Raw genomic sequence first — 24,394 nt, forward strand, 5'->3', positions numbered from 1 at the left:
AGAAGGCTGAGCGACCGGGAGGCGGCCCGCGCTAGTTAAATTCTCACATTATAGGCAGAGTGGCCAGACCCCGCCCCGGAAATGCGTGTTCTAGGTTTCTGTGTGCTTAGGTGCCCGAGCTACTGAGGGTCTAAGTCCCGGGCAGTCGAAGAGTGTGGTAGGTAACGGTCGTCAGCGCAAGGGTCATTTCGTCGCTGGGAAGGGACGGCCCTCGCCCGCGGTGATGGTGGTGAGCTATGCCCGTGGTCCTCAGGGCCGGGACCCGGGCCCGGCCCAGGCTCCTTTTCGCTGTACTGTCTTTGGTTCGCTTCCCCGACCCGCGCTCGCTCGCGGGCCTGTAGGGCTCTCCGACTGGGCGTGCTGCTGGAGTTGGCCGGGAGCCAGTCCTCGCTTTGTTTTCTGGCTCCTCCTCCCGCCTCTCCAGCTGTCCCCGCCTGGGTGCATTTTCCCGAGAACGTCTGAGCGGGGAGGGAACCCCTAGCGCCCGGGTGTTTTATTTTTGTTTGTTTGTTTGTTTTTGTTTTGTTTTTTTTAACCAGTGACAAAACTGAGGCCTTGAAAGTATTAAGTGACTTGTCTAAGGTCACGATCTGGATCTGGGGGGCTTGAGGCGAAATCAAGTTCAATATTCTTGCCGTGGAACTGACGAGCTTTTTGTAGTTACTTTGAAAATTGTTAGCTTCCAGTTTGCAAAGGCAGAACATTTCCTACTTCTTTTTCAACCTCCCTTCCCGATTCCCTATCTAACCCCAGCCCGCCCCCCCCCCAAACACGCGCGCACACACACACACAACTCTAAAAAGTCGTTGCCAGTTTGACTTGGGACGGGAGATAGGAGATAACGAGTAGTGTCGAGTTAGTGACAGATTAGATGGGGAGAACTTTAGCTTATTCCAAGTTTTATTTCCACTTTTAAGTAACTTGAATGTCCTCAAAACACAAGTTAAGAATTCGTTTGAGAGTTGTTTCCTCTTATCCCCACCCACAATGAATGTTTTTGATAACATAGCTAGTGTAGCCACTTAACGCAGGGTACACACTAATGAAGAGTAAAGTACTCATTCTTACCATTTCCCTGTTTTTTGTCGTTTTTTTGTTTTTTTTTTCCTTTACTAATACCGTCTCATCTTTCGTTGATATTTACATTATATGGCTTCCCTGAATTTTGAATGTACCTAAGGTGCAGAAATGGATCAGTAGTCAGTTCTGATGCAGTTCAATAAAGTGGGGCTTCAAGGGTCAGAGAACCCAGAGTTCAAATTCTGCTTTCACCATTTTGTATCTCTGTGCCTCAGTTTTCTCATCTTTAAAATATAAGTTATGTTAATATGTAACAGTGAGTTTGGGAATTAAATGTAATTTCAAAAATAAATTTTCAGCCCAGTACAGGCACTTAAATGTTTACTAAGTGTTAAAGTGATACTTAATATTATCTAAAGACTCATTAATAAAGAGCACATAGGGGAAAGAAATAGTATATTGAGTGTTGATATGTTATCTTAGAATGCAGCAAATCATATTAAGAGTAATGACATTGTTAATACTTAAAATTTATCACTCTTGCAGTTGGTAGAATACTAAAGTGTTAGGATGCTTGCCTGGGAGATTTAGAAAAAAGTGATTTGTAAATTTCTGTATCTGAAAACACTTATTGATGTCTAGGTTAGCAAGATGAACAAAGATGCGCAGATGAGAGCAGCGATTAACCAAAAATTAATAGAAACTGGAGAAAGAGAGCGGTAAGTAACTAAAATTGTGTTAGTAAATTACGTTTTATAGTTTTTAATAATTATAAAAATCTAAATGTCAAGAAACAAAACATGTTAGTGGAATTACAAAAATTGAGATCATTAATAGTTTATATTCCTAACTTTTATATGAAAATAGTTTAGATCTGTTCAACATTGCAAAACTTAAAAGGATGATTTAGAAAGATAAGCAGGAAATGACTATACTCAAAACATGTATAATAAAAGAAAAAAAATGCCAATGAACTACAATTGAAGATATGTTCCCCAGGTTTAACAGGAAGGAAACATGATAGACCCAGTTTCAGTTACCAGATTCTTTTGGGGGTGGAGGGGCTGGGTGTGTGTTGATAGTGGGACTTGAACTCTTGGCCTGTGTTCTTCCTTGGCTTAATTGCCCAAAGTTGGTGCTCTATCACTTGAGCCACACTTTCACATCTAACTTTTTGCTGGTTAATAGGAGACTCTCACTGACTTTTCCACCAAGGTTACAGGCATGAGCCACTTCAAACTTTCTGCTTTTCAGATAGTTTCCTACTTTTTGTCCATGCTGTCCATAATCTTTAAATCCTTCTACTTTCTCCTCTCCGGTATCTGTGATTACAGGCACGTGCCACTATGCCCAGCATCAGGCTCTCTTAACCTTGATCATCACGTGCTATTCTTATTCCAAAATACTTTTATTTCCTTTATTTTGAGCATTTTTTTTCTTCATTTGTAAGAATTTTAAATGATACAAGATTGAAGAATTTAACGATTTTAAGAATTTCCTTTTCAGAGAGTCTATTAAAATATTCTATTGTAGCATTTAACCATATTACATTTTAGCTTACTATTAGTTTTTGCCATCCATTTTATAATACTAAGTTGCATGGCAGCAGAGCATCTAATGCTATGCCTGGCATCTAACTGGCCAAGTTAATATTTGCAGAATAAATTTAAAAGTACAAAGAAGTGATTGGAGAACCAAAAAACACAAAGTAACAAAGTTTACAAAATCTTTCCATTATCAATAAAGGAGAAAATGTTCTAGGTAGATGGGCCAGATTATATACACTCAGAGATAATGAGTGGGACTACAGAATAAGAGGAAATGAGGATAATATGAAAAATGTAGCAGACAAGAGGAATATGTATTCCTGTTTTAAGTCAGCATTCTTTTGCTTGGAAAAAAAAAAGCAGCTCAGATTAGCTTAAGCAATGGTATTAAATACATAAGGTTTTCAATTGCTTCTTATATCATCCAGTGTAAGTACTCAAAAATTGTTGTCAAAATATATTTTTCTCCATTTTCCCTTTTACTTTATTTTCAAACAGAGCCTTCTCACAAGTGACAGAGAATTGCAGTTCAAAATTTACATTTTACCAGATCAGAGAATCTTCCTCTGCAAAGGGCCTTGCATGATTACTGTTAAACTTAGGTAATAAATGAGTTAGAAGACCAGCTTTACCTTCCTCATACTGCTGTCACTAGAACAGTTGCCCAGATCAATACACAAAAGGTTTTGGGGGTTTTTGTGATTGTTTGTTTCCTGTCAAAGGGCAGTGAGACAGTTGCCAGGGTTTGCAAAAACATCTGTTGTTGACTTTATTCTTAGATGTTGGGAGTTACATCATTTATACTTGAGGAATTTTATTTGCCACTGTTGGGGATAAACTTGAAAAGGTCAAGATAGATGGCAAAAAAAAAAAAGGAAGTAGAAAATTATTTGGTGAGTAAAAATGGAAGAAGAAGAATGGAAAGGAAACCTTAATTTTAAAAAATAGAAGAAGAAACATCCTCTGATTTTAGGAAGGATATATCTAAAGCAGAGCTATGGGTTGACTGGAAGGATAGTATTGTTAATGATGAGTATAGGGAATTATACTCATTATTTGTTTGTTTTTGTTTTTAATTTATACAGCTGATGTTATTGAATTTCTGTTATGGGCCATACCTTGTTTAGTGTTATAGATAGAGTAGTAAACAAAATGGAATTTGTGCTTTCAGGAAATTTCTTTTTATCTTTTTTTCTATACTGAGGTTTGAACTTAGGACTTGGAAGTGCTCAACTCTTTGAGCCATACCCCAGCCTTCATGAATTGTAAACTTCTAATGGGAGGGAAATCATAAGTAAATATGTCAGGTAGTGATAAGTGCTAGAGAAAGAAAAAAGCATGTAAGTGGGACAGTTGATACTTCACACAGTTAAAAGCCAACAAAGTTCCAGGTTTTGAATTTGCCTAGCATTATTGAGTTATATGTGGAAACTAAGGAAACTGCATATGTTGTATGAGGGAGAAAGAAGATAAAATCACAAGCACATAGCTGGGTGCTAGTGGGTGGCTTATGCCTTTATTCTGAGCTACGTAGGTGGCTCAGCTCTGAGGATGGATGTTAGAAGCTAGCCTGGGCAGGAAATTCCATGAAACTTGTATCTCCAGTTAATCACCAAAAAAGTTGGAGGTAGAGCTGTGACGCAAGTAGTAGGTAGAGTGCTAGTTGTGAGCAAAAAAGCTCAGGGAAAGTGCTTAAACCCTGAGTTCAAGCCCCAAGATGGGCAAGAAAAAAATAAAATCACAAGCATAATTGGGGCGAAGTCAGATCATCAAGGTTTACGTAGGCTGTAGTAGAGACCTGGCATTTTGTTTTAAGTAAATTGGGGAGGCACTAGAGGATTTGGTGTAATAAGTGAAGAATAAAGTACACAAGGAAAGAAGCAAGTGATTGGGTAATAATCTGGACTCTACTGTGAACTAGAGTATTAATAACAGAGATGGTGAGAAACATTTAAATTGTAGTTAACATTTTAAATCTGAAACCTGTAGTATTTACTCATGGATTAGGTATTACAAGGAGAGTGGAGTGAAGAATGCCCAAGATCAAGCCCAAGGAACCAAAGGAATAAGGTCATTTTGAGAAAAGCAAGAGGAGTGGAAGAAAATAGAAAGCTGGATATGAGCCCTAATGGTACTGAAAGACCTAAGATGTAATGAAAATGACACATTGTAGATGTCTAGAAATATCAAAAGAAACAGTTTGCAGGCAGAGAAAATCTGTTTGGGATCTGATACATTAAACTGAGAAATGATTAATTTGAGGATTTATAAGGGTAGGTATGACAAAACAAAATGTTTTATTGATTCCATTAGTTGGACTATACACCAATATTTTATCACTAGAAAGAAAATAATGCTAATAAAAGTTATAGGCATGCTAATAACTGAGTTATTAAAAGAAGGGGAGTCAGTCTGTAATGGTAGAGATAAGGCTCTAGCAGTTGTACAGAATCCACAAGATTTTTGAGAATTGTTGTAGCCTCCCCATTTAATTTTGCCCCTCATGTTAGGCCCAAATTTAATTCAAAACCCTGATTTAAGTGACTTGCTTAAGATCAAAGAACTGATAGAACCCAGATTAGGCCTCAGTTAAAGTCTTGAAATTGAAAGGCAGGAAGTTTTTAATCGAACAGTTGTATCTTTGCTTCAAACATTCTTATCCATAATATTGTACGTTGTTATTTAATTTGAAAAAAAAATTTTTTTCAACAGCCTCAAAGAGTTGCTGAGAGCTAAATTAATTGAATGTGGCTGGAAGGATCAGTTGAAGGCACACTGTAAAGGTAATCAGTTTTACTTAGAAGATAAGCTAGTTCCATTGCTTTGAACTGGGTAGGTTGGGGGTTAAGTAGAAAGAAGTATAATGAGCATTTTAAGGTATGACTTCTCAAGTATAATTGTAAAGAAATAGAATCTTGCAATAATTTCTTTGTCAGTAATATATGTAAACAAAATAAGTTTTTTAGAAATCTTTGTTTCCCTTAAAACAAGTGAGGCCTGACCACTAAGATTTCTCTGGCATCAAAAAAGTAGAATCCTGTGTTTTCCAGTATCAAGTATTCCTAATGTGTTTTCATTTAATAAAAAATTAATGGCTGGAGCTTGGCAGACTAAGAGAAATTTGTCTCTCCTGTTTCTGTTACCTTGAAAAAAATCATGTACAAAAGCTTTTAGAGAATTAATGCTTATTTTAAAAAACTGCTTGTTAAATTCCTGGATATTGATGATGGTACCACTTGATAGATTCACGTATCACTGAGATGAGCCTCCTTTCTGGATCGGTTTTTGGAATAGTGGAATTCTGATATTTTAGGGGTACTGGGAGTGTTAACTCTAGAATTTGAGCTTCCTAGGGAGGCACTGTACTGCTTAAGCCACTGTACATGAGCCCTTTTTGCTTTATTTTATGGGATAATGTCTTGGATTTATGCCAGAGCCAGGTTGGATTATGATCTTTCTGTTTCATGTTTCCTTATATCTGGATTGTTAAGCTTATACCACCATCCATTTATTAGTTGAGATGGAGTCTTGTGAAATTTTATTCAGGCTGGCCTCAGTTCATGTTTCTTCCTGAGCTGCTAAGATTTTAGGCATAAAATACCACACCCACCTAAAAATTCTGTATATTTTCATGTATCCTATTACAATGGCTTCTATGAATATAAATAGTAGAGACTAGCCTGGGTGCCTGTGGTTCATGCCTGCAATCCTAGCTGCTCAGGAAGCTGAGATATGAGATCTAGGTTTGAATCCATGCTGGCAGAAAAGTTTGAGTCTACCAAAAAAGCCCAAAGTGGCTCAGGAACAACATCCAGGCTCTGAGTTCAAGCCTCAGGACACACACACACGACACACACACACAAAAGCCCAAAGTGGCTCAGGAACAACAGCCAGGCTCTGAGTTCAAGCCTCAGGACACACACACACACAACACACACACACAAAAACCCAAAGTGGCTCAGGAACAACAGCCAGGCTCTGAGTTCAAGCCTCAGGACACACACACACAACACACACACGACACACACACACAAAAACCCAAAGTGGCTCAGGAACAACACACACACACACACACGCACGCACGCACGCACGCACGCACGCACGCACGCACACGCGCGCCCAAAGTGGCTCAGGAACAACACCCAGGCTCTGAGTTCAAGCCACAGGACACACACACACACACACACACACACACACACACACACACACACACACACACACACACACACACACACACACACACACACACACACACACACACACACACACACACACACACACACACACACACACACACACACACACACACACACACACACACACACACACACACACACACACACACACACCCAAAAAAGCCCAAAGTGGCTCAGGAACATGCACATACACCAAAAAAGCCCAAAGTGGCTCAGGAACAACACCCAGGCTCTGAGTTCAAGCCTCAGGACACACACACACGCACGCACGCACGCACGCACGCGCGCGCGCGCGCACACACACACACACACGAAAGAGAGACTGACTCACTAACAGTGAGAGGGCTACTGGCATCTTAGGAAGCAGCACAGACTTTGAGCTCCTACAGACTTTAATTGTAAAAGATGAGAACTGAACCTTTTGCTGGTGGCTCATGCCTCTATGCCTGTAATCCTAACTACTCAGGAGGCTGTGATCTGAGGATCACAGTTGGAAGCCAGCCATGGCAAGAAAGTCTGCAGAATCTTACTGCCAATTAATCACAGACAAAGCCGGAAGGGGCATTGTGGCTCAAGTGGTAGAGTTCTAGCCTTGAACAAAGGGAGCTCAGGGACAGAGTTCAAGCCCCAGGACTGGCAAAAAAAAAAAGATTATAACTGGATTTTAACTCATGTTCAAATGAGCTATTTAATCTTTAAATTTATTGCCTCTCCCTTGAAGTAGAAGAAATGTCCACTCTATTAGATTTTTTGTGATTATTGAATATCAGTTAAATTCTATCCTACGTTTGTTTTGGCCTAGTCCGAGAAGGAAAAGGAGCAAAAAGTAGTTCTACATTTTAACCTAAAGCTATGGGATCAGAAGTTAACGTCAAATAATAGGGTTTTTTGTTTGTTTGTTTGAAAATCTCCATACATAAATTTAAATATATATATACATATGTATAGTACGTATATTTAAGAAGAAACTTTACAGATAATGTTTAAAATGTTGTTAAAAGTTTCCAGCTTGCTGCAAAAGTTAGATTTAAGTGTTACAGTTCAAATTTATTTGAAGTGTTAGTTATTTGAAGTGTTGCAGTTACAGGTTATTTCACTAGAAGATGAATAAACATCATTTTAAGCTAGAAAATTCTTTAAAAAAAGAAGTGTCCTCTTTTTTTTTTTAAAGACCAATTTACACTCAAAAAACATGATTTTAACCCTTCCTCTATGAAAATCTTTCTTACAGATAATGATTTTAAATGATATGATTTGTTTTTTGCTTTTGCATAAGAGGTAATTAAAGAAAAAGGACTAGAACACGTTACTGTTGATGACTTGGTGGCTGAAATCACTCCAAAAGGCAGAGGTAAGGAGTGCAAATTGTGTCAAAGGGACATGTGCTATCGACATTTATTGTTACAGTCAAATATTCTTTCTGTTAGGAAAATCACTCTATAATGATTTGGGTGCTTACATTGCTTCATACAAGAAGAGTTACAGTTGTCTGCCTGCCTCTCCCACAGTTCAAGTAATGAATGAGATAATAGATATAACACTTGTCTGTACTCTAAAACATTATACTATTTTAAATTGGCATGGTTTAGACAGGTATTTCTTTTTAATGCAGGATTTTATAGATGGTAGTATCAAATTAGGAATTAACAGGTATGGCCTGACTCCAATATTTAATAATTCAGAGTTTTACTCCAACCCATGTGTCATTGTTCCACTATCTCTTTCCTTATTAAAAATAAATGAACGTGTCTCTCCTTGAATGTCTAATTAAGGATTTAGTGATTCTATAACTTCATGTTCAGGGTAATCCATATTTAAGACTCACAATGCAGGCACTTTTTGGTTTATCTCTTTAATGTCCTACTTACAGAAGGCAAAGGAAAGATAGGAAATAGTAATAGTGATAGTATATAATAAATACTCATGATCAGAAGCCACATCATTGGCATTTCTGGTGTAGTGACATTATAAGTGACCAACTATGTTTGAAAATTACTATGGATCACTGATTTCCTGAACTGCTATCTACTGATACAGAACTACAAACATCTGTGGTCCTCTATGACAATTTCTTAAAGCTTGTTTACAACTTCAAAACCTGCTTGTTTTCTTCATGTCTCAAGAGAAGAAAAAGGAAAGTATTTTTTTCTTACAAATATATATGTAAGAATTTTTTCTGCTTTTTTTTGTAATTCTTCACGTGTTCACATTGTTTAGAAATATATTGTATGGGCTATAAATTATCCTGTACTGCTTCAGCATTTGTATTTTGTATACATCAGTGTATTGCAGCTTCTCTGCTAGAGAATAAGCAAAGAAAATTTTCCTGTGTATATTTAGGTATACTTAGTTCTTTTACTGTCAGGCATAGACATATTTTATTACCCTAAGATAAAATTAGTTTTTAGGGTCTAGTTTCCTGAAGTTTGTACACATTCATAACGACGAGTAAAATTAGGATGCAGAACTTTTGTTACCCCTAACACTTGCTGGGGTTTTTATTGATAGTCACATCTTGCATCAAGACAACCAACCTGTTTTCAATCACCATATTTTAGTTTAGAACTTTTTCAGAGGGACTAGAGGTAGAGAAGAACACCTTCCTGTCAAATGTGAGTGCTTGCTAAGTTCAGTTCCCAGTACCATCAAAAAATAAAATCTTATTCATATATATTGGTTACATTTCCTCTGAACTTCATGTAGTCTCCTTATAGGTAGACTTGAACTAAACAATGTAAGGAATATCTGCCTAACTTGGTTTGTATGCCTTTTTTGTATGGTTTTTCTCTCTACCATGGCTTGAACTCGGGGCCTGGGCACTCACTGTTCCTGAATTTCTTTTGCTCAAGGCTAGTGCTATACCATTGAGCCAAAGCTCTCTTTACAGTTTTTTGGTAGTTAGGTGAAGTCTCATGGACTTTGCCACTGCACTATCTTTGAACCTCAGTCCTTGGATCTCAGCCTCCTGAGTAGCCAGGATTACAGGCATGAGCCACTGGCACCCTATTTACTCTTTCTTATTCATGGCTGGTGCTTTGCCACTTGAGCTACATCTCCAGCCTGACTTGTATTTACATAATTTTTTATAGAAATATTGAATCTGTATCTCGTGTTCCTTCCCCTAGACAATATTAGATGTTTATACTTAGATTTTTTTCTTTCAATTTCTTTTTGTTGAATATTTTAGGTAGTACAAGCTCATAGGTCAAAATTAAGAAATTATGAATGTAACTTGTTGCAGAATTTTACATTTTTGCTTGCTCAGAATATGTTCACTCATTATTTCAGTTGACAAATTACCTTTCAAAACACGTACCTCTACTAGCTAACAAGAATGACTTTTTTCTCAGTCATGTTATTAACTGTAGCATTTCAATCTGATTGATGAAACAAGCTATCTGGAAGCTAAGATTGAACCCATCATATTTAAGACCTGTTTCTTCTTTCATCATCATCTTTGCTCATTTTTGTTATCCTATCCTATTCTATAAGATAGTGTACCAAGTTTCTGGGGCTGGAAAGGTGGCTCAGTGGTAGAGCGCATGCCTTACATGCCAGAGGCCCTGGGTTCAATTCCTCAGCACCAACCACATAAGCAAAAAGAAAAAAGCCGGAAGTGGCGCTGTGGCTCAAGTGGTAGAGCGCTAGCCTTGAGCTGAAGAGCTGAGGGACAGTGCCCAGGCCCAGAGTTCAGGCCCCACGACCACACCCAAAAAAAAGAGAAAAAGATAGTGTACCAAGTTTCTGTCTTTTTGAATTGTTTATCTTGATTTATTATAAAATGTTGTAAATCAAATTTGTCAATTTGGTACAGCCTGTGTATTTTTTTTCATTTTTTTTATATTATGAAAATACTGTACAGAGGGGTTACAATTACATGGGCAAGATAATGAGTACATTTCTTATCAAGCATTGCAGCCTCCTCCTTTGTTTCCCCTTCCCATCCCTTCCCAGCCTCTCCCCACCCCACCCCCACCAAACCCTCCCCCCTCCCCCCACCAAAGTTGTAAAGTTCGTTTTAAGACATGACAACTTGTACTTCTCATTGTTGCAATGGGTCCACCTGTATCCTTATTTAAACGACTTGTTTTTCCCCTTCCCCTCCACAAATTATACCGACATCAAATACAGTGAAAGCAGGGGTTATACTGTGGGGGAGGGACATACAAAGCAACAAAGAAATAATCTTACAAATGCATTAAGCCTGTCTATTTTTAAATGGTGCTCTGCACACCTTGTTTAAAACTTGTCTTTTCTTCTCAGCAATGTGTGATATATTTAAGTATTAAATAATTAAAATAAGAAATTGCATATATGCACCCTTTTTCAAATATCTTTGCTTTTTACTTTTTATATACATTTTTATATTTCTGTTAAGAAGTTGTACAAAGGAGTTGCCATTTAACAAAGAAGTTTGTGGATACAGTGCATCGTAATCAGTGGCACCCCTTTCAACATTCTCTCCCATCCTTTCCATTTCACCCCTCCCCTCACTTTTTAAATTTTGTGTATATCCACTTTCTTTTTATTCAACCATTCCTCTGAATGGTATGCCAGGTCTTAAATTGGCATGTATTAATTAGAATATTCTTGCTCTGATGGTTTTATTTTTATATTTCAGCCCTGGTACCTGACAGTGTAAAGAAGGAACTCCTACAAAGAATAAGAACATTCCTTGCTCAGCATGCCAGTCTTTAAGGTTTAATTAGATTGTGTTGTTCTGTGGTTTTATTTCTGAAAACTTGCCATAAATTAGAACTCAGTCTCCCAAAACAAAATCCTTTTTTGTATGATGGTATACAGTTTTCAGTAATGATGTATACATTGTATTGATTTTTTTCCCTAAATGTGTTATTTTAATAAATATCTCATGAATAAGTTTGAAGTTTGCTTGGATTTTGGCATAAATGGGACTCTGTCTTTATTACTAATTCACTGGATTGTTGAGAGAAACAATGAGCAATTAATATAAGTATTTAGTATGTGCAATTATCTGTGCTAACAGCAGGAGGTAACAGCCTTTCCTGATTGTCTACATATGGTGTATTCCTCTTGTGAATCCCCATTCTATTTTATAAATTGTAATATCCCATCTTGTACTATGGTATTATTTTTTCGTATTTGTTACAAACTCTGAGGGTTAGGACTGGGTTTTACTCATCTTTCTGTGCCTTCCTTATGCTTCAAAGAATTTGCCATCTAGTAGAAGAGAGAACATTTGCAAGCTGACTGCCCACCAAGCTCCTCTCACAATACTCTACTCATCTGAACTTTGAAAGCAGAATCTGTAAATTGCATCCCCACATACTAAGGTCAAGAAAGAACTCACTGGGAATTAATCTTCATCCATTAGCTTTACTATGCCATCAGGATTGCTAAATCCAATGGACTCTGTCTGTTCTTATGTGACCTCTGCTGCAAAGTGAGAATGTTGACTATCCTGCCACTTGGAACTCTCACCCCAGTCCTCATATTGTTTCTTCCTACCAAAGGAAGTTCCTTCTGTTTCTTGTGGAATACCAATACCTGTTACTGTATGTGACTTTTAAGTAATAATGTTTTTAGGGCTCTCTTCTGAGTTCTCTGCCTGACTTAACTGGATGTACTTTCCCTGGGCACATCCAGGAAATGGGTCAGACCATGGTTTCAAATACCAACAGGTTGATAAATGCTAACCTCTGTGTCTAAGCAAGACTTATTTCTAGCCTCAACTGTATGTACTAATTTGTGGATCAGCTTCCATAGATAATCCACAAACTCCTCAAATTGACTGTAACTAAAATAGTGATTATATTCTTCCCTAGTAATCACCTCTGCTGTCTTTCTCTGAATAGTACCTCTTAGACATACAGATTTCCCAAGACACTTCTGAAATGCTGTTTCTGAAGGTAAGAGATAATGGCATAAGATCCTGTATTTCTGAAGACAGTCTAGTTTATGTGTGTGCTGCTGCTGATAGAGGACTGTTTTGAGAATAGCAAGGCTGTAAATTGTCTCCCCTTAACTAGTCCAGATGATTTCTGTAGCCTCCTAATATTTCCTTGCTCTAATTGTGTGCCTCTTCTGGTACTGCTTCCACACTGTTGCCTCTATGGCCTTACTAAAATTCAAGTGTGAGCATTTTATTCCTTACTTGAAATACATCAGTGCAGGATAAAATTCTGTGTTTATGTAATGCTTAGACCTAAAAGTAACTACTTATTGCTCTGGCCCCAAGGTACCTTGTTGTTCCATCCGTTAATATTTTTGAGAACCCATCAACATGGAGAGGCTTTCCCTCTTCTACTTACCCTGAAACTGAATTGTCAAGACATTCTGAAACTCCTGCGATTTAGGTTCCCCACTGGTAATCCATTTTTTATTTTATATTTTTATGTTTGAGTAGTTCTACAAAGGGGTTGCCATTTGACATGCTGTTGATTTATAAGTACAATGCAACCCCCTGCTCTTTTTTTTTTCTATAAGAAACAACTCAGCTGTGCATTTGTCTTTATAATAGTTCTTGAACTATTATATGCATTTCCTGGAAAGGAGGAAAAGACTTTCTGTTTGATGCCTATTTCTGAATGAACAAGAAAGGGAAGAGTTAAGTGAAAGACACGTAGAGAACAGGTAGCAATAAATGGGATGTAATTGAGGGACAGTTTCATATTAATTTTTGGTTTACTATTTCACAAACATGGCAGGACAAACTGGGATTATGCTATGTTTTGAGCCCACAACACACACACACATAATCAAAAAATCCTACCCAGAAGTATTTTTGTTTCATAAAGCAGTGTTAATATATGATATGGTATATAGTTCCCATTATTAAAAAGGAAAGGATCTTAAATGTCAGAAATAATAGGCCTTTCTATGAGTATATATTATACAAGAGGGTTTCACTGCAATATCTGCACACGTAACTGTAATAATCTATTTCTACACTTACCTTCCTGCCCCTTTTAACAGATTACATTATTAGAATTAATAGTTCTTATTTCATAATTCTGTATATGGAAACAAGCCAAAGTTTTTCTGTCCCTCTTAATAGCCCAAAAGATATATGAAAATGAAAACATGTTAGGATACTTTTGAAATAGAAAAACAATAGCTAAGTGAAAATACTTCATAGCAATTTAGTATTAAAGAGCATAAACTTAAAGTGGTCATGTTGAGACCTCTTCCATCTCCACTTTGAGGTTTCTGTGACATCCTAGAAATAGTTTGTAGTTTGCATCTAGAACCATTAATTCCTTGAAAATAAATCAACTTCTTCAGAACATCTTGACTCTTAATCATTGACTTAATTGAACTATGAATATAGTCTTTAACAATTGCACCCATTCACACTCAGAAGTGGACATTGAATACAGTTACATGACTGTACTGTGTGGGTATAATTAGGATCAGTATAAGCTTCTCATAGGATTAAAGAACGCTCTGCTAAATTATTCATGTAATCACTTTGCTCTGGCAGTACAAGTATCATTTGGTTGAACAGTGCCAAACCAGGGACTGGGTGATGCTAGGGATTAGTAATTGGATATGGGACTTTTCATAACTTGATTAAAAAAAATGAGAGACCTGTGACAGCTGCTCTATAGGCCATGTTGGTAATGAGCCTCTGTGTGTGTGTGTGTGTGTGTGTGTGTGTGTGTGAGAGAGAGAGAGCGAGAGACCCTTGTGAAAGGATCTTCTATGTTAGTGACTTCATAAAATCCTTAATGTTTATCATTAGAAATCAAAGAAAAGCCACTGGGTCATTCTACCAAGAAAACTTAATTACAGTCACATCATTGGGGTTCTAATCTCCTCGATGCTGAATTAACAGGTAGTACTGACTCTCTACCTCAAGTTTCCATATCTAGAGAGTAGATCTGATATTGCAGACCTGGCAGGAATTTTAAAAGCCTTAAATACTAATAGAATAATCAGAAAAAGTTAACTGGATTTACGTTAGCCTAACAAGAACTCAGTCTGCATGTGTTTTCTAATTTTCTATGAATATAGGAATTATTCTTAGGTGGAAATAGCTGCTTTTATTTCTTAAAAGAATCTATTTAGTAGTTGCCATGAAAAACCTACAAAAATAAAGATGACAGCTAACTTCATAGAAATAACACTATAATAGTACTTATCGGGAAGGGTTGAAGCTATTTGTAGTCACTTTTCCCTTCATTCATCAATGACATGAATTATATCCCATTTGTCTTTTAGTTATCAATGCCTTAAAGCTTCTGAATAAATTATCTTAAGTAAATAGAAATAAAAATGATTGGCCAATAAGTTTGGATGCACCTGTTTATTCTGTATTTGAAATTACATTTGGCTATTCCATTGATCAGCCACTAGAGAGCACTTGGAGCCTGTGTATTGGTCCTCTATGGAGCTCATTGTAACTGATCCAGTTCCAATTTAGGCCAGCTAGCTTTTTCAAGGATGAAAGTGTTACTGAATTAAACCTAATGTGAGTACTTAAGAAAATAACTTTGGTCTAATGTAACTTGAAGCTACACGTAGGTGTAGATATTGTTGAGCTTGGGATCATTTTGTGAAGCCGATTCAGTAATTAAGAAAGGATGTTGATTTAAATACCATGACTTTCCCTTAAATAGTTCTAGTTCACCTATTTTCTGGGACTGGATATCTTGTTTGTTTCTCACAGTGCTGGGAATCAAATATCAAACATAAGGTTTCTTATGTGCCTGCAAGCACTGTACCACTGCACTACATCCCAGCCTTAAGAGAGTTTAACAAATGAAAGAAAAATCATTTTCAGAGTTCAAGAACATAATACTTGTTGTTTTTTTTTTTAAAAAAAATCTTATATCACTTCCTGAAAGTATAAATAGAGCACATATAGTCTCCAATTCATGTGAATGCTCAAAGAATGGCTCACGGTGGAGGCCCATATCAAGCAATGAAATTGAAACAGCAATAAGAGACCTCCCAACTAAGAAAAGCCCAGGACCAATGGATTTACAGCGGAATTCTACAAGGCCTTCAAAGCAGAGCTCACACCAATACTCCTCCAACTCTTCAGTGAAATTGAAAGAGAAAGTTCACTACCAAACTCATTCTATGAAGCCATCATAACCCTCATCCCAAAACCAGGCAGGGACTCATCAAAGAAAGAGAACTATAGACCCATTTCTTTGATGAACATTGATGCAAAACTTCTCAACAACATTTTGGCCAATAGACTTCAACAATTCATCCAAAAAATCATATACCACAATCAAACAGGATTCACTTCAGGCATGCAAAGGTGGTTGAACATATGCAAATCAATTAATTCATCACATCAAGAGCGAGGATAAGAACCACATGGTTATCTTAATAGATGAGGAAAAAGCATTTGACAAGATCCAACACCCTTTTATGATGATGGCTCTAGAAAAAATAAGGAATCCAGAGAACATTCCTCAATACAATAAAGGCTGTATATGACAAACTTACAGCCAGCATTATACTTAATGGTGAAAAACTAAAGCCATTTCCTCTAAACTCAAGAATGAGACAAGGATGTCCACTCTTTGCACTTCCCTTCAATTTAGTATAAGAATGCCTAGCTACAGCAATAAGACAAGATGCAGACATAAAAGGGATTCAAATAGGGAAAAATGTAATAAAACTCTCCCTCTTTGCCGAGGACATGATCTTGTATTTAAATAATCCCACAGGCAAAATAGCAGGTATAAAATTAACCCTCATAAATCAATGGCTTTTCTGTATGCCAACAATGAGAAGAGCGTGGCTGAAGTCAGGAAAGCAACTGATAACAGTTTAAAACAAAATCAAACATACTAAAAACCAAATCCATTGAAACTGCTGTGTTGCTCCTATGGTAGTGGTAAATACAGAGTTGATTCTATGCTTCTCACATTCAGAAATGTTTCTATTTTGTGCCTGGAATTATCAGAAGTAAATGATGACAAATTTTTTTTAATTTAATTTAATTTTATTTGTGAACATACTGTACAGAGGAGTTACAATTACATGGGCAGGATAATGCGTACATTTCTTACCAAGCATTGCAGCCTCCTCCTTTGTTTACCCTTCACCTCCCTTCCCAGCCTCCCCCCTCCCCCCAATCCCAATCCTTCTCCTTCCCCCCCTTCCCCTCCCCCACCGATGTTGTAAAGCTCGTTTTGGACATGACAACTTGTACTTCTCATTGTTGCAACAGGTCCACCTGTATCCTTAAACAACTGGTTTTTCCCCATCTCCTCCACAAGTTATACTGACATCAAATATAGTGAAAGCAGGGGTTATACTGTGGGGGAGGGACATACAAAGCAACAAAGAGATAAATTGATGACAAATTTCTGTCAGTCACCTTATGCCTTCTTACCCTAAAATTTTTTACTTAAGGCATATCCTTCAAGAATTTATGCTTTCCAGATGGATATTTATGTCAAACTTGAGTTTCATGCAAAATAGGATAATTGAAATAGAAATATCCACTAGTCCCTAGTCTGTCTGCTGGGCAGGTAATGTAATTAAGTATGTGGTATATTTTGAGGCACATTCAGTCCAGCTCAGACAATGAAAGCATAAGAATGCTGTTTCTCAGTTCTGCCATTTATGTGCTTAATAACTTTTATTAGTCACTTAAGGGTTCCAGCTGTTAATTGGCCTACCCAATTCCTGTCCTGTTTTGGTAGGGACTCTGACACTTAGGAAAATGTGGGTGTTCCTCTAAGAAGAACTGACATAAAGTCAAATTTATGGTTAAGGACTTAGCAAATATATATATATATATATATATATATATATATATATATATAGTTTCACTGTTCACCTAGCAATGGTATTCATAAAACAGTTTTGTGTACAGGATTGATCTTCCATATTTTACCCTGTCCTTAAAAAAAAACTAGGCAGACATTGTAACAGCTTACTTAATAGCTGTGTTTCTTATGTTATTTATTTGAATACTATTTGATGCTGATTTTATATAGACAGTAAAATAATTGCATACTCTACCAACATTGCCCTTTTCTCACTTCCCTTCTTACCAGCTAAGTTATAATTACGCTTCATGTCCATTTCTCTTTTTTCCACAGCATGTACAGTCCTGCTTGATCATAATTTAGGCATAACTACCCTGAAAACTTTTTCATTGTAGGCACCTGATCACCTGAACCTTAACGGAGAAAATTTCACAATCCTAAGTCTTTTTCAAAAATGACAAACACAGCATTCTGAAATTGGTATGATTTTTTAGGTGATAAAAAAATGTGTGGCCACAGTTGGTGCTGGCCATGGTTATGAAACAATGGAACACTTTTTTAAAAAAGGATAATAAGAAATTGTTATAGACTAAAAGAAAACCGAGATGTTAGAATTTAAAGCAATGTATTGTCTTTGATAAATATATCAAGTATAAGCGAGAATTATAAGCATAAGCTACAGTTTCAGTTTTAAATTTCTTGAGTGTTACAGTTAGTTGTATTTATGAAGAATGTCTATGTTCCTTGTTGATATATGTAGGGATAAAGCATTACGTTATAACTTCTCTCGGTTTAACAACACCAACTAGGATATGTGCCAGATAATGGAGAGAGAAAAAGGTAGAAAGAAAATAGAAATCTAATGGAAGGATTTATATATGTGTTTATCACAAATAACTTTGAAATGGGCCAACAAGCATTTGATTCTCTTGAGTAAATTTTTTTTAATTTTTTAAAATTTTATTGTAAAGATGCTGTACAGAGGGGTTACAGTTACATGAGTAAGGTAATGAGCTCTTCAGCTCAAGGCTAGAACTCTACCACTTGAACTACAGCGCCCTTCCAGTTTTCTAATGGTTTATTGAAGATAAGAGTTTCATGGACTTTCCTGCCAGAGCTGGCTTTGAACCATGATCCTCAGATCTCAGCCTCCTGAGTAGCTAGGATTACAGGCGGGAGCCACCGTTGCCCCACTATGAGTACATTTCTTGTTGAGCATTGTTACCCACTCTTTTATTGTTCTCCCACTAGCCCTTCCCTCCCACTCTCTTCTCCACCCCTTCCTGAAGTTGTAAAGTTCATTTCCGACATAGTGTCTTGTGAGTATCATTGTTGCAATGGGCCATCCTTTGTCCATCTTTCGGCATTTTATTATTCCCCTTCCCTTCCCCTAATCAGATAAATGTATATACAAGGCGGAGGTTACCAGAATCAAAGACAGTGATTGCCAGGAATAAACCAATGGAAAAAGAAAAATGAAAAAAATAAAATAAGAAGAAAGAACTAGATACAGTACATTTGAGACAACAAGGTCCACAAACAAAAAAGAGAAAAACACAAAATAACAAAAATCTGTTGTTTTCATGCTTGGGAGTTCATTTCAATTAACATCATGTATATGGTCATATGTACATACCTTCCTTAATCAACCTCTGGACAGCATTGATGAGACTAATAAGGACTCCCTTTCCTCAGAGCCATTATCTTGATTTGTGTACTACAACACTGTCTGCTTTCACCCACACTCATGGCTACTAATAACCTCTCGATTTGAGGGTCATAGTTTGAAGCTAGCACAAGCAGAAAAGTCTATGAGATTCTGATCTCCAAGTAGCCACCAAAAGGTCAAAAGTGGAGCTATGTCTCAAGAGGTAGAGTGTTAGACTTGAGCACAAAAGCTTAAAAACACTAAGGCACATAAACATAAGAGCATCCAGGTGCTGAGTTCAAACTCCAGAAGTGGCACCAAACAAAAAACTGTACACAATAAAATTCATGGAATTAAACTGGATACAATTGATATTAATATAAAATATCAAGATTCTTCAAAAATTATTGTACAATCCATATACATTTACTTGCTACTAACAAAGAAAGATAATACAAAGCACCATGGCTCACACCTGTAATCCTAGCTACTCAGGAGGCTGAGATCTGAAGATTGTGGTTCAAAGTCAATCCAGGCAGGAATGTCTATGAGACTGTTATATCCAAAGCACTACTCAGAAAAAGCTGGAAGTGGTGCTGTGGCTCAAAGTGATAGAATGCTAACCTTGAGGGGGAAAAAGCTCCAGGACAGTGCCCAGGCCATGAGTGCAATCCCCATGACCAACAACAAAAAGGTAATACATGTCATATATGCATCAGTTTGAAATTGTATTTTATTTTAAAGCATAGTGTAAGGACTCAGGCTATTTTTAAAATTGGAAAAGAACAGTAAAGTGTAGGATAGTGTTGAACAACAACATTTGATGCTGCACATGCCACCAATTTCAATTTTTTGTTTGACTGTTATGAATACTAAAACTATTGATTTGTTAAGATTGATCTGTCTTCTGAATGGAATGTCTTAGTCTCTTTAGACTGCTAAAACAAAAAAAGCACATCTGAATGGCTCAGAAGCAATTTATTTCTCACAGTTTTGGATATTTGGAAGAATAGGATGGTGTGGTGATAGAAGATTTGGTATCTAGTGAGCAGCATCTCCTGGATGTTATGATCATATGGCAGAAAAGGTTAATGAGCTTCCTTGGGCCTATTTTATAAGGATACTCATTTCTTTCATGAAGGCTCTGTTCTTATCACTCAGTCACTTCCCTCAAACACCCCATCACCTTGGAAGTTAAGATTTCAATGAATGAAATACAACAAAGTATAAACATTCAAATCATAGCATGAAATTAAAGCTTCTTCAGCTCACTTTACAAAATCATAACAATCTTGTCTCAAAAGACACCAAAATTCTCAAAGGCATTTTGAGTCAAATTCGAACTATAATTTTTTCCCAGTAAGCAAAGATCACAGTCTAGTTCAATATCTTTCACACAGTTTATATCAGAAAGAAATGTTTAAACTATGGTTCAAGCATTTTTGGAGGAACCAGTACAAAAAAATAAATCATATCCTTGTTCTTTAGGTATCTAGTTGAAGGTAAAAAATAATTTTACTATCATCTGGATAATTATATGCATCTCATAATGTTTTGCCATCTGACTCCTAAAAGTTACTGAAATAATAACTCCTATTGAAAAAAATTGCTTACAAAGGAATAATATTAATTATCTTAGAACTGTAAGTAGTATATAGTCTTGCTAACATCTTTCTAGAAATTCTATTCCTCTGAATAGTTTTAGACCTATTGTTTGTCCACTACTTCAGTTCATATTCTCTTCCATCTTCCTGCAGGTTCTGCTCACCTCTTTTCTTCCTTTCTGTCTAGAATCAGACCAACATTAGAAGAAACCGAGGTAAATACTAATCTACCAATTAATAATTTATCACATTTACTAAATTTAAAGATTGTAATATTAAATAGTAATAAGTAGCAACTTTACCAAAAGGTGTATCAATATTAAAGTCATTGTCTATGACATTTTTGAATATATATTTTACTCATTAATAAAACAAACTTAAATATGGGAATTTTTGCATAGTGTTGTTTGGCTAATTCTGATTTATTTATGGTCCTTTAATATTAATTTAGTGGTCTGGGAAGGTGGCTCAGTGGTAGAGTGCTTGCCTTGCATGCATGAGGCCCTGGGTTCCATTCCTCAGCACCACATAAGCAGAAAAAGCCAGAAGTGGTGCTGTGGCTCAAGTGGTAGAGCATTAGCCTTGAGCTGAAAAGCTCAGGGACAGTGCCAAGATCCAGAGTTCAGGGCCCATGACTGACAAAAAAAATGAATAAATAAAATAAAATTAGTGTATATTAAACTTTGGATGTTTATAGAAATGTAATTTGTGATTTAAGCAAAACTTCTATGTCCTCTTATGTGAGTGTATATATATATATATATATATATATATATATATGTATATATGTATGTATGTATGTATGTATGTGTTTTGTTTCCAGGAAACCCAGGGCTTTGCTTATACTAGTCAAGTGCTCCACTACTGACCTATGTTCAGATGCTTCTGATTTTATAAATGAGGAGAGATGTAAGGAGTAGGATGAAATATTCTGAAAAGATACTAAAATGTCTGTAGTATTCCAAAATTTAAATGCTACATTGTACTAATCTTCTATTTTGTCTCCTCTCTTCTTTCTAAACCAAAGTCATCACATTTACTAAATAAAAATGTGGAAAGCTGAGCTAGACTTGAGTCTCAGATAAAACCATGGAAGTTTTTCATATAAGCATGTCTTAAACATCATAGAGAACATATGAGTCCTGGGTAGGTTGCCTTTTCTCCTCAATTCAATTTTTTGAAGGTGTCTACTTCACTGAATGGACAATGTTATCATCTATCAACTCTGCTCCTCACCTATCCCCTCTCCATCCCCCCCACTCTCACTTTCCCCTTGCTAGCAAGTAAATAAGAATGAATTGGATCACGAATGGCCTCTTAAGAGTGGATGAATAAGGTGGGTAGTGACCTTGAACAGGATTTTTCTAAAATAGAAAACTCTTTTAAGAAAGCATAAAACACCTGGCAGCTGTGGTTCATGTCTATAATCCTAGCTACACACCTGATTGAGATCTTAGAAACATAGTTCACGCTAGCCCCCAGTGGAAAAGTCCATGATACTCTTTTATCTTCAATTAACCAGCATAAAATTGGAAGTGGAGATGTGTCTCAAGTAGTACAGCACTAGCCTTGAGCAGAAAAGCTCAGGGACAGTACCCAGACCCTGAGATCATGCCCCTAGACAGCCATACACACACAAAAGTATAGAACAAATTTGGACTTTGCCATAATTTTAAAAGTAAAGCATTTTTTGTTCTTAGTCTTTACTTTCTGAATATTACATTTCTTTACAAGAAAAGCCAAGAAGGGAGATTAATTAGAGATAAGCAACATTGGGAAAACAGTAACTTGGAAAGCAAACAGTTTTTAAAAAGCACAAAGGAAACTGGCTATTAGAGGAAATAAAAGTATTTCTTCCTAAAAATGTCATCAAAAGAAAAATTAGAAAAAGTGAAAAAAATAAAAACTTTCTATATATACACAAAATTCCAAAAGTACAGAAAAGTGGAATCATACCTATACCTAAGATCTAACATTATTTAATTTTCCAGATTTTTTCAAGTCAATTAAAACAAATTCCAGATATCATGACACACCAACTACAAATACCTCAGCATTTGATTCCATAATGTGAATATTTTCTTACATGAGAATGATACAAATTTTCTAACAAAATGAACCCTTCCACAATATATTAATATTTTCCCCACATTCAGTTTCCTTATATATCTTGTAAGAACACCATATCCCAGTCAGAAAGGTAATTTCACAAGAAACTGAAAGTTGAAGTGGAGAGTTTCTGATTGCTTTCATTTTGTTTTGTTTGTTTGTTTGTCTGTTTCTTTGTTTTTCCCAATATGGGGATTTGATCTCAAGGCCTCATTGCTTGCTAGGCAGGTGCTCTACCACTGAACCACACCTCCATCAAAGCTATAGGAGTTTTGTAACTTTTAACAGGAAGAAAATACATGGAGGATGGGATGTTAAGAACAGTGAAATGACATTGCCCCATTTGTTAGGAAATAGAAAGACTTGGAAAAAAATATATTAAGTGGAGTAAGCCAAGCCCAAAGAAACATAGGTCCCATGGTTTCCCTTATTTGCAATAACTAGTATATGTATGAGTCAAGCAGAAAAGGTCAAATAAGGTGATGTTAGGAAAATGAACTCTAAGATATGTATTCAAATGTTTTTTTTCTTTCATGTAATTGTTTATAACACATTTATAAGATTAGCTCTTTGTTGCTTTGTATGTCTCTCCCCCATAGTATAACCCCTGCTTTCACTGTATTTGATGTTGGTATAATTTGTGGAGGGGAAGGGGAAAAACAAGTCATTTAAATAAGGATACAGGTGGACCCGTTGCAACAATGAGAAGTACAAGTTGTCATGTCGAAAACGAACTTTACAACTTTGGTGGTGGGGGGGGTAGGATTGGGTGGGGGGATGGGGGAGGTTGGGAAGGGATGTGAAGGGTAAACAAAGGAGGAGGCTACAATGCTTGATAAGAAATGTACTCATTATCTTGCCCATCTAATTGTAACCCCTCTGTACAGTATTTTCACAATAAAAAATAAATAAAAATTAAAAAAAAAAGAAATGTACTCATTACCTTGCTCATGTAAGTGTAACCCCTCTGTATGGTGTTTTCACAATTAAAAAACAGAGAAAGAGAAAAAAAAAACAGTGAAGAGAAATTGAAATAGACTTGGAGAACATTCAGTAAGGAACAAGTGCATACTGCGTGGGGTCAGCATCCCTGGTTCCCACACCTGTGCTGCCTGCCACCCTCAGGTTTAGGGCATCATTGGTACTTGGCCTATGTGTCTGCAGGCTTTCTCCGGATGCCTACTGCCCTGAGGCTGAGGTAGTGGAGTGGCAATTGTCAGAGCCACACACTGAGGTGTTCAGCAGCTGTATTACCTTAGGGTGTGGTCCTGAGGAATTGCTTAACATTTCCATGCAGGTCTCTTGCTAAACACAGTAGGGGTATAGTAAGAGTCCTACCAACATCATTATGAGTGTTTGGGACAGTCTAAAAATATCTACTACTACTAGGACTACTATTTTTATTACCATTGTCAACTGAAGGGATAACAGTGTGTGTGTATGTGTGTGTGTGTGTGTGTGTGTGTGTGTGTGTGTGTGTGTGTGTGTGTGTGTGTGTGTGAGAAGGGGAGAATAAGTGAAAGTTTGTGTACTAGGTGATTTTAAATGT

At 36.7% G+C, this 24,394-nt stretch overlaps 1 protein-coding gene across 2 annotated transcripts; it reads left to right on the top strand.

Moving 5' to 3' along the window:
• The first annotated feature begins 75 nt into the window (after positions 1-75).
• On the top strand, positions 76-12,562 carry Eny2 (ENY2 transcription and export complex 2 subunit). Of its 2 annotated transcripts, none has more exons than XM_069991267.1 (5): positions 76-157; positions 1,663-1,739; positions 5,280-5,350; positions 8,040-8,114; positions 11,385-12,562. In XM_069991267.1, the coding sequence occupies exons 2-5, from the start codon at positions 1,672-1,674 to the stop codon at positions 11,459-11,461; spliced, it is 291 nt and encodes a 96-aa protein (XP_069847368.1). In that variant the 5' UTR covers positions 76-157; positions 1,663-1,671; the 3' UTR covers positions 11,462-12,562. The 2 variants fall into 2 exon arrangements, with proteins under 2 accessions (XP_069847368.1, XP_069847366.1); XM_069991265.1 differs by having other exon boundaries at positions 82-229.
• Positions 12,563-24,394: the final 11,832 nt, after the last annotated feature.

This window comes from Dipodomys merriami, unplaced genomic scaffold, assembly GCF_024711535.1.
Source record: "Dipodomys merriami isolate MVZ:Mamm:240054 unplaced genomic scaffold, mDipMer1.0.p SCAF_4, whole genome shotgun sequence".
Lineage (NCBI taxonomy): Eukaryota > Metazoa > Chordata > Mammalia > Rodentia > Heteromyidae > Dipodomys > Dipodomys merriami.